Raw genomic sequence first — 12,098 nt, 5'->3', positions numbered from 1 at the left:
GTAGTATCATCTTTAAAACTATTACTACGAAATCCTCAATGCTTTTGAAATATATTATTTTATATACTCAAAGAGTTTGTCTCAATTATGAAATTTTGTGGTGCATATGCATAAAAAAAGATAAACACCTCCATTAAAAACTTTAAAGTTAACTACAAAGCTGCTTCCTTAAGATACACATACCATTTCATATACTTTAATTTTCTCTTGTAAGAAATTAATTTGCATTTTGAAGTCTTCTTTATTTTTTTGATAATCTTCTAATAGATGGTCTTGTTCTTCAAGCTGTTGTTGATGAGTGAGAATCTGTTGTTTGGCTTGCAGTAAATCCGCAGCTGTGTTACTGTGAGTGCTGTTTCGTAGAGTTTCACTAGCCTGTAACTTGAAAATAGAAAGAAACCTCAAAATATTAAATTGTGAAGTGACACTTTATCGTACCCTCAGCCCACAGGGGTTCTCTGGAAACTATGCTCACTTCATAGGCTTACAATCTCAGTCAACAAGTTTCCATGCTGTCAACATGCTGATAGGTAATGTGCACTTTGGGTAATGAGCCAAAGAATTTACCTTTCACATTATAAAGCTGAGAAAATAGGAGAAATAAGACAGGCAGACAGGCAGAGAAAAATGCGGACTGAAAGTTCTTCCTGGATTTCTGATGACTTTTCAAACTCTAGTTCCAATTTCTCTCAGAGTTCTGATTGTATTTCTGCCCTTAAGTTCTATAAACAAGCCTGGATTCTAACCTTAAATTCCTCCCTTTTGTTTAATGCATTTAGATTATAGTTCCAACTAAAGATAAATGGAATATATCCAGTTGTCAGTCTAGTTATAATTGAGAACCTAATTAACATAAAACCATATCAGGGTTGGAAAAAGTAGGGTGTAACTGCAGGTTAATTTCTGCAAAAATACACCTGATAAGACTTTGTAGAATTTTTAAATAGAGACAGGGAAGAAGTACAAAGAAAACAACAGCAAGAAACTACCCAAGAAGTATAAATTAAATTCTTGATTAACATAACACTTATTCACTAGTTTTTCCAGTACGAATAAACAAATGGCTTTATAACAGATTTGTTCTAGAAAGTGAAAAAATTTAAAAATTTGTTATAAAAATCGAGTAAGTCTCATTCTACTTGTAATACTTACTTGTTGGAATTGAATCTGCAATTTTTGACTTTGCTCCGTCAACTTTAAAAATTCTCTCACCGTTTCATCCCTTTTCCTTCTTGCCTGTTGTAAATTGGCGGTGAGCTGTGTGATAATACCATCTCTTTGTTTAACTGCTGCTTCAAATTCTTGTAACTAAAGGAAATCAGTGAAAAGAATTACATTCTAGGCTTATATTTTACATAAAACTGATTATCATTATTACAAGCAACTTTTTAAAAAAATATGAGATTCAAAACACATTAGTGGAATTCTTACAATTTATATGCTATCTCCCACATTTGAAAGCTATGAGCTTTAAGAAATTTGTTTTACTTCCAAATCAATCTCAAAGAAATTAATGTGCACATGCAAAAAATTTTCACTTGTTCTGGCTTTTCTATATATCTAATTCTAGAAGCAAATGCCTTTTTATTGGGGAGCTCCCCCAATCTGTTACCAGGCAACACCACCAACTTGTTTTTGGAGAGGATGTAACTGAAATCTATTCTGTCATCCTCATTAATGTCCCATTTTCATCTTGAGTTCATAACTGATTACTTAATACAAGAGATGTCACTCTAACTGCAGAGAATATTTACAGGGACTTGCTAATATTCTTAATGGGTTTAAGTCATCATTTTTTAAAAAATGTGATTTATACCACAATTTTCTTTCAGGCTCATTAGAAAAACATCTATCCTGAAATCACTAAAGTTAGTTTACTCTATCTTATTAAGTTAAATAAACAAAGTAACATACATGTTACCTCTATTAGTTGAATTCTAGTTGTAAAATGGGATTCTTAATACTATGTGCAAGAACCCCATTTTTCTCGTGAATGAGATAATCTTAAGTTAACACCTATAATTCTCATTAAATACATAAACTATCATTAAAATTTCCTGGAGGGCTGGGGATGTGGCTCAAGTGGTAGTGCCTTGCGTAGCATGTGTGAGGCACTGGGTTCGATTCTCAGCACCACATAATGTAAAATAAAGATACTGTGTCTACCTAAAAAAAAATCTAAAAAATAAATATTTTAAAAATTTTTCCTGTTTTTGTTTTTGTGAGTAGCAAACAAAGGCCACAGAAGGTAAATGTACCTGATGCAATCCTTCAGTCCCATAGGTGGCCCTCATTTCATCCAGTTCTCTGTTCAGTTCTTCAGGCTCATGTTCGGGTTTCCCAACTAATTCGTTTTCTATCAACTCTAGGTGAGTCTCACTATAGTGTGCGCCTTGTTCAGAATAAGAATCAACGACACCAAATTCTTCTTCCTAAATCAATCCAATATTTTTAATAATTCAGTACTAGCAACATTCCTGAGAGGGGAATTTGAATATTGAATTCCATAGCAAAATCCATTTTAAAACATCACTCTTCACTTTGAAGTTCACTTCTATGGCAATCTGGTTTGCTATTAATGTGATATTACCTTAAAAGCACCTAAACAGCATACCTGCAAATTTTGTTCTAATTCCATGTTATAATGAAAATGAGGTAACTTTGTTTTGTTAAGCAGTAAAGAAGATCTAGTAACTTTTAGAAATCACATACAGAAAGAATTACATACAGGAGAAAGCTTGGTTAGTAAGTCAAATGGTTTTAAATAATAAAAATCATTAGTATCATGAGTAGTTTTATATACTGTACCATTAATAAATTGGTAGGCTTTCCTGTTTTCACCACATTACAGCAATCATTTACCTGTATAAAAACAATTTCCTGATATATTATAATAGACCAAATTTTATTTACCTAACAATAATATTTCTACTAACTGTGTATCTTTTACATCTAGGGAAAATGCCTTAATAGCAAAACAAATATGGTGATTATATTTAACTGAAGTATCTAAGAGGCATATCAAATGTCAATCATTCCTCAAACATCTAAGTTCTTACAATGCAAAAGACACTTTCATTTAGGTAACTGAAGCTCTAAGTGCAGTTCCTATTTAGTCTTCAGAAAGATAACTAAAAGCTTCAAGTTACTAGATCTTCTTTTACAAAATGCTTCCTTAAAATTAGCTAAATATATTTTTAAAATTAAGCCCTATTTATTTTCAAATAAAACCATTTACTGGTAATAAATTTTATTAAAGACTAGTAAGCAAGCCAAGGGAAATAAAGAGGTAAAGAACACTCCCCTAAGAACTTTCCTCTGGGGATAGTACTACTGCTAGTCATGCCAATCCAGACAGATGTGGGGGTTTTCTTTAACATATCACCACTTGTCTGTAGTACAGATATTTTGTAGTAAGAGAAAGGAGGATGATAGAATATGTATATAGGGTTTATCGAGTGGGAAATTAATTTTTTATCAATTAATCATTTAATTGCCTTTTTACCACTAAGAGTACAAAAACCAACTTCATTCCTTCCCACATTCCTGCCCATATCTTAAGTCTTCACAATTCTATGTTAATAGAACCCAGGAGAATGAAATTGTTAACACTGAAATATGTAGGTCAGACTAGTCAGAATGTCTAGAGTTAGGATTAAGTCTATATGAGCCATGACACTTTAAAAAGTAAAAATCCTAGGACTGAAGATGTAGCCTAGTTGTAGAGCATCTGCCTAGCATGTGCAAGGCCCAATACCCACAATTGCCAAATAAAAGCGGGGGGGGGGAGGGTCCTAACTAAGAACCTTTTAAAAAATCAGTTTGATTGCTCTACTTTTATTCTAAGAATAATCTCTGAGAAATAAAGCTAAAGGGAAGGCAAAAAAACAACTTTTGTTAACACATTATTACAATTGGTGAAAAACCACAAGAATGTAGGAATACTAATTCTAGATATAAAGTCACTTGTGATAATTTTCAAATTATAATACTTCTAAATTTCAATTAGTTTTTCATGACTCAGAAATGACACATTCTGATTTTAGTACACACTAAAATTTCTATTTTGAAGTAACAGTGTAATAAAATGAATATTTGTAAATATCCATCAAAGATCATGTCAAATATCATATTATCAGTATTACATAAATTATTTACCCAGTATAATAATTATATCTAATACCTCTATAGCAAATATTCAGTTAGTTCTCCTCTAATTCAGTTTAAACTTATTTATAATGCCCCACAATGAGTTGGTTAGGATCTATCTCCAAGTACTTTCTGGCCATCATGTTGCCCATTGTAGAGTTGTCTTGAAGTGCCAGGACTGTTATGATCTGCTCTGAGTTCGCTGTTCAGCCCTGAGTGCTAGTCACAATGCAGCAGGTTGAAGACAGCCTTGGAGATTGTCACAACCTTCATAATTAAGATTCTCAACTTCTTATCTAAGATTTCTTTCATAAGTTTGCAGAACAGTTCTCAAACTTCACCTCACTCTCCTCCATTTCATTCTTCTCATCCTCATCTTTAGTTAGTTGCAGGCCTTCCCACCAAATTCCCCAAGCTACAGCATGCAAAACTCACCAATACACAACCTGAAAGCCCTGTTTCTCCCCTCCACAAAAGCAGAGTTGCTATCTGATCTTTGCTCTCATCAGTGATGAGACCTGAGTCTCCTTCAGGCAACAGATATTTTTGACAGAAAAGTGATCTCACCTCCAGACTGGGAGGTATGATAGTCAAGCAGCTCAGAAAGGCATCAGTAGTTATTGGGAGTCCTCAGAGCTTCCAGGTTTTAGAGAGTTTTAGAGAATGCCTCTGACATTTTTTTTTTCCTGTAGTTTTCTTTATTTTGTGTCAGCTCAAGGCAAATTTTAACAATGTCTTTGTGAATGACTTTCAAGATTTTGCTCTGCTGGAGCATTTTCTTGGGAGATGTTCAGAGGCAGGTCCTCAGAGTCAACCACACCATGGATAAAGTTGAGATAATTCTGGTTTGCAAGTACAAGGCTAGCCTGAGCAATTTAGCAAGTCAGTTTCAAATAAAAACAGCTGGGAATGTAGCTCAGTGGTAGAGCACCCCTGGGTTTAATCCCCAGTAACAAACACACACCCATACCAAAACAACAAAAATAAAAACTGTAATATGTTAATTTAAGAACAAGTTTTTCAAGCTGGGATTGTGGCTCAGTGGTAGAGCGCTCGCCTAGCATGGGCGGGAACTGGTTTGATTCTCAGGACCACATTAAAAAAAATAATAAAATAAAGGCATCATGTTGTGTCCATCTACAAAAAAGATTCATATTCATTCTCTCTCTCTCTCTCTCTCTCTCTCTCTCTCTCTCTCTCTCTCACTCTCTTAAAAAAAAAGAACCTAGCTTTTCTATTAGAAGCCTACAATAAATTCAGACTTATGAAATATACTAAGTTGCTTAAACATTCAGAGTAAAGAATAATTTTCCATGTACTCTAAATTTGGGAGCAAAGAAATGACAATCATATCTAAAAAGAATAAGATAACAAAGTGATACTTATTGCAAACATATAAAGAAGGCAGGTATTTCTTAAGAGACCAATGCCTATTTTACAGTTTATCACCTAAAATAAAAATCATCATTGTCAGGCATGGTGATGCACACCGTCAATCCCATCTTCTCAGGAAGATGAGACAGGAGGATCACAAGTTCAAAGATAGCCTGGGCAACTTAGTGAGAATCTATCTTAAAATAAAACTGAAAAAGGGCTGGGAATGTAGCTTGATGATAAAGTGCTTTCCTAGCCATGTACAAGGCCCTGAGTTCAATGCCCAGTAACACACACGTACACACACAACACTACAGTAACATTAATTCCAATAAACACATTATATATATATATATATATATATATATATATATATATATCTAGTATTCAAACATTTGTAAAAAGCATTACTATAAAAATCATACTATTAGTGCAGCCAATTTGGAAAGCAGTATGGAGATTTCTCGGAAAGCTGGGAATGGAACCACCATTCGACCCAGCTATTCCCCTTCTCGGTCTATTCCCTAAAGCCCTAACAAGAGCATGCTACAGGGACACTGCAACATCGATGTTCATAGCAGCTCAATTCACGATAGCAAGACTGTGGAACCAGCCTAGATGCCCTTCAATAGATGAATGGATAAAAAAAATGTGGCATTTATATACTATGGAGTATTATTCTGCATTAAAAAATGACAAAATCATAGAATTTGGAGGGAAATGGATGGCATTAGAGCAGATTATGCTAAGTGAAGCTAGTCAATCTTTAAAAAACAAATACCAAATGACTCCTTTGATATAAGGGGAGTAAACAAGGACAGGGTAGGGACGAAGAGCTTGAGAAGAAGATTTACATTAAACAGGGATGAGAGGTGGGAGGGAAAGGGAGTGAGAAGGGAAATCGCATGGTAATGGAAGGCGATCCTCAGGGTTATACAAAAATGACATGTAAGAGGAAAGGAGGGGTAAGACAAGATAATACAAATGGAAGAAATGATTTACAGTAGAAGGGGTAGAGAGAGAAAAGGGGAAGGGAGGGGAGGGGAGGGGAGGGGAGGGGAGGGGGGATAGTAGAGAATAGGACAGACAGCAGAATACATCAGACAAGAGAAAGGCAATATGTCAATCAATGGAAGGGTAACTGATGTGATACAGCAATCTGTATACGGGGTAAAATTGGGAGTTCATAACCCACTTGAATCAAACTGTGAAATATGATGTATTAAGAACTATGTAATGTTTTGAACGACCAACAATAAAAAAAAAATCATACTAAATTATAAAATTTTTACTGTGCTAAATGGCTATCTTAAAATGGTCATGGGTCCTAGAAATGCAGACTCACTTTCCTAAAAACCAAAATAGGGCTGCTATATAATTAAGGATTAAGCAATTCAAACAGTAAGACTTTAGCTAACCACTGGAAAAAGATACAGCAGTAAAATATAATTTTCAGTTTTTCAATCCATTTATATTATATTATGTTAAGTTATATTAAATATATACAGAAGCATATAAATTTATAAGAAATAAAGTACCAACAATCAATAATTTCAAAAAAATATCAATTTTATCTATGACGTTTTTAATTGGGATATGTTAAGTCTTACCTCCGAAGAGTAATCATCTGCTGTGGTTGAAATCTCACTTTCCGGCTAAAACAAAAGTAAAACATGACTACAATTATGACATTTTTCCCCTGCTAAATATCATACTTTACAAAAAAAAAAAAATCCTGCTTTACTAAGACGTTGCTGTTAGTAACAATGATAGAAAATTCACAAAAATACTAGTAAAAAACTGGTAAAAATTATCCAAATCTTTAAAAATTTCATTTCATTATGAATTACAATGACTTATAATAATGCATATAAAATTTATCACAAGGCATTGTTATAAATACAAAAGTACCAAGAACTTTTACATATATAGTAGATGTCATCTGTAAGCCAAAAGCATCAAAGACACCATTCCTCTAATTCATGTAACTCTTTTAAATAAAACTGAATCCTTAACATGCCATCAGAAAAGTTCAAGTTCTTTAAAAGAATCATCAGTTCTTGATGCTAAAAAGTCAATGACTTTGTCAAGCTTCCCTCAGGTGGATGCTAATGACTTTTCACTGCCAGTACTTTCTAGTTAGAGGTAGAATGTTTTAAAATCTGGATGAATACTTACATCAACACAAAAGACCTGCTCATGCTTAAGCATTTCTTCATTGTTTAGAGTTCTCATTATTGTGGATTCAGGCATCACAGCCGATCCAACACCCTGAGAACTATTTATGAACGTCTCCTCACTCTTTGATTGATCAATATTCAAGCCATGAACATCATTTTTACTGCTTGAGGTTTTCTTCTTTTTTGGCTTCTTATGAGGGTTTTGTCCATCCAATCGAGCTCTTCTTTGTCGAAACTGGGCAAGCTACAGGAAAAAAGTATCATTAATATCAATGATAATTTTTCTTTGGGATCACTTTCTTTAAAAGATCAAATTATCACCAAATTAAAATGATGATAATAACATGGATGACTTCACAGTTTCAGAATAACTATTGGATTGAATATTTGGGTTGTAAAGTTTGTAAAACTAGGTACTTGTGAATGAACTTATTAAATATTGAGGGGTAAGAAATGAACATGTCAAGTCTAAAGAAGAGGAAATTAGCTGAGTTAGGGGAATAACTATTCTATAACTAGAAGAGGGGAATAGAGGGACTCTCATTCGCAGTATAATCTCTGGATTTAAGATTATATGAAAATACACACAAAAACAAGGAGCTCCAAACACACTTGTTCTGTTCTACTACTTTATACCAAAGATATCGTCTATAATTATTTTTTATACAAAAAAGATAATTAGCCTATTAACTATACAAATGCTCACTGCAGCCATATTTATAGTGGGGGAAACTTACAAGTAACTTAAAATTTTAAACAGCAGTGTTTTATCATTTGTCTGTCATTATCAGAATTTGTACCAAACCCTAGTCATCGATACATTATCATTTACTTAATATATTTTAAACAGTGTATTTTCTTTAAATTTATTTTAAAAGGAGATGTAATCTCTGGCATAAATTGAAAGTTAATATCACTTGTTATTTCTTTTAAGAGATAAGTTGAAAATAAAAGAAATGATAAATCTATTATTGAAATTTTAGTTAGAGGTTGCTGAAGGCTATGAAAACAATGGACAAAATAAAAGACTGTTAAAGATAAGCATCAAACAGATTTTCGTTATCATAAGCAGAAAGAAAACTGAAAAAGGTAAAAACTTTCTTACAATGCTATCCAAAGTTTTTTAAGACCTAAAATATTTTCTTACCACCTAAAATCAAAAGTACACATTATATACCAGAGGTAACACTAGACTAATTATGGTGAACTTATATTAAAAATACCAATGCAAGCAATTGCTATTAAAGACTTTGTGATATAATAGCAGGTATAAAGTAGTATTGTTGCATATCTATTTCTTTTCATGAAAGGAAAATTACACTTCATTTTTAAAAAGATAAGGCAAGTCTCAGGCTCATAGCTTTCAATGATTATATCCAGTATGAATTTAAATGTCATTATATTCATAGGCATAGGTAAATTCTGGAAAACTACAACCTTAACAACTTTTGTTTACATTTGGAGTTCAGATTACAGGTATTTTTCCTATTGCTCACTTACATTTTATTTATTTATTCTTAAAAATTTTTTTGATGGACACAATACCTTTATTTTATTTATTTTTATGTAGTACTGAGGATCAAACCCACTGCCTTGTACGTGCTAGGCAAAGGATCTATTGCTGAGCTATTACTGTATTTTTTTAAATACAGTAAGTTTTCTGATTTTTATATAAAGAAACTACTGACAAAGACTTCTTAAATTTAATTTGAGCTCCTGAATCACTCTTAAGAGAAAAAAAAAAAAAACACATGTAAGTTCCTTTCTGCCTTAAAAAGAGGAAATATATGCTTAGAATTACCATAACTATTAACCTGATCAATTACAAAGACAGCAAATAAATTTCTTATTATCTAAAGTATTAAAGCAATCTTGCTAATGTTACTATCAAAATATGTGGCAAATACATTATTTATAAATAACATTTTATACTTAAATTATCTGCTGTAGATGAAGAAAAGCATATAAACATGTCCTATTCCCTTAATGAAGATATTTAATTCATAAGTCAAAAATAGCTCATGATTATACTTACAAAGTATAAAAATATTTCACATTTAACATTTTTTCCCAGTTATTTAGTAACTACCCAGTGCATTGAGGAACAGGTGAAAGACCAGTTGCCTCTATTTGCACATTATTAAGCTGCTGGAATGTACTTGAACTACTTGGAGCTTAGCAGATCATTCTTAAAAATAAACTAACTAGAATATTGGCAAATACTTTATCTATAAATAGAATCAGAAATCCAGGAGCATTATTTAAAAACATCCCTTAGAGAGAATGCAATGCCAAAAAATAAATACTAATAATGACATTTATAATATTTATACTCAATTTCAGAAACTTCTTGAAATATCATGTTTCTGCATTAGAATATATTTAGTCAGCAAAATTTATCAAGGCAAAGATGAAGATTTTGCTTAAAATTCCAAGTGTCAGATTATATCAATAATTTATATCTAATATTTATTCAAATGTCAAATATATAACAAAGGAAAAAAATTATTAACTTTGCATTATAGAAAGAATGACTTAGGTCTGGGGATGTGGTTCAGTGGCAGAGTGCTTGCCTAGCATGCACACAGGGCCCAGGTTCAACTGTCAGCACAAAATGAAAGATAAATAAATAAAGAATGGAAAGTTTGATTTAAACAACAACAAAAACCCTCCAAAATAAGAATATCTGTTAGTAAATGCAAAGAGTAGCACACAGATATGGAATAAAAAGTAGAAATAGTTCCATTATAGTATTTAGAATGAATCACTTCTACAGACATAATTAAAAAGATACTGTTCTAGGCCTATAATATTCATTATGAGTCATATTATTTTTTCAGAAAAATTAACCAGAAGGTAAACCCCATGAGGGCAAGGACTTTTTTTCCTCCCTACTTCTATATATTAAAAGCCTAGAGCAATATTAAATAAATATATGTTGAATTTTTTATCTATTTTTTATAAAAGAGAGAGAGAGAGAGAGTGTGTGTGTGTGTGTGTGTGAGAGAGAGAGAGAGAGAGAGAGAGAGAGAGAGAATTTTAATATTTATTTTTTAGTTATAGGCAGACACAACATCTTTGTATGTGGTGTTGAGGATCGAACCCGGGCCACACGCATGCCAGGCAAGCACGCTACCGCCTGAGCCACATCCCCAGCCCCTATGTTGAATTTTTTAAAAGGATAATTTATTTTTAATTGAAAAGTCACCACACTAAGCAAGAGCATATAAAAGGCATATCTAATTCTACTTTATTAAAATGTTCCATGGTTTCAAAATTAAAATGAACAATTTTCAAATTACTTGAATCACTCTTAAGAGGTGAAAGATAAAAGAATGAGACTAAGTAAATTTCTTTGTTCCTTAAAAAGAGGAAATATATGATTAGAATTACTGTAACTATTAAATAGACCAACTACAAAAATGGCTAATAAATGAATAAGAACATAAAAAGAATCCTTCTCACTATAACCTCCCTCCTCCACCAAGAAAACCAAAACAGAACAAAAAGTTTCTCATAAAAATAATATCCACAATAGCTTTCTGGCAAGACTACTGTTTTATAAAAATGTGAAAGGAATAAAATCGTATCATGTATTCAATTATTTATAGCTATTTAGTTTTATTTTAAATTTGAAAAATGGCAAGCTAGCAGATAAGCAAAAAAATCTGAATCAATTAGATAACCATCTGATACTGAAATGATACACTTTAAATTACTGAGAAAACATTTATTCTAAAACATGCTGAAAATTCAGACTATAGCCATTTGTGTTTGTCATAGGGAAGCCAATTATAAAAGTGTTAACAGATGTAGTCACAGAAATAGTTGCAAGATTTACTGGAAAGATATTATGTTCACATATTTATCTTTCAAAAGTAGACCAGATCACAAGTAAATGTCTTATCTTGACCAGAACATGAATAACCAACTGAATATAAATATATTGAGTTCCTTAAACTCAATATTTATAATTTTATAAATGATCATTCTCAATAAAACAATACATTTTCAAAATGTTATATATAAAAACATGCCAAGTTTTTATAATGTTCCTTCAAAAATAAATGACTAATTGAAGTCTGTTTTTGTGTGATTTTGTGTGTCCCATTGACTATTTACTACATGCCAGGCACTGTGCTAGACATCAATGAAACACACGGTCTCAAAAGTAGAACTTCACAGTATAATGCCAAACTATTATTAAATGGAGTGAGAAATAAGGGTTAAAGCACAATTTCTTAAGCCTGACAATCCTTCATATATACATATATGGACAGCGAGAAGAGAGAGGTGTATTGTGTTATAGGAAACTGTATTGTCCTAAATTTTCTTTAAAAAGGCCTTCCAAAAGAGATGTGTTGTAGTTTTATGCCTGGAAAGCATAAAAATTGG

General features: G+C 32.2%; 1 protein-coding gene across 1 annotated transcript in view; it reads right to left on the bottom strand.

Annotated features, from left to right (window-relative positions):
* Positions 1-12,098, bottom strand: part of LOC144253682 (A-kinase anchor protein 9-like) — a 109,580-nt gene that overhangs the window by 82,483 nt on the left and 14,999 nt on the right. Inside the window, exons 2-7 of the mRNA XM_077796359.1 lie at positions 7,702-7,947; positions 7,134-7,178; positions 2,809-2,862; positions 2,259-2,432; positions 1,153-1,308; positions 184-381 (exon numbers count right to left, since the gene is read on the bottom strand). Of these exons, the coding sequence (XP_077652485.1) occupies positions 184-381; positions 1,153-1,308; positions 2,259-2,432; positions 2,809-2,862; positions 7,134-7,178; positions 7,702-7,947 (873 nt within the window). The remainder of the gene's footprint in view (positions 1-183; positions 382-1,152; positions 1,309-2,258; positions 2,433-2,808; positions 2,863-7,133; positions 7,179-7,701; positions 7,948-12,098) is intronic.

The sequence above is a fragment of the Urocitellus parryii genome, chromosome 3 (genome assembly GCF_045843805.1).
Source record: "Urocitellus parryii isolate mUroPar1 chromosome 3, mUroPar1.hap1, whole genome shotgun sequence".
Classification (NCBI taxonomy): Eukaryota; Metazoa; Chordata; class Mammalia; order Rodentia; family Sciuridae; genus Urocitellus; species Urocitellus parryii.
The sequence above is the reverse complement of the archived record's forward strand: the minus strand, read 5'-3'. Positions and strand labels throughout refer to the sequence as shown.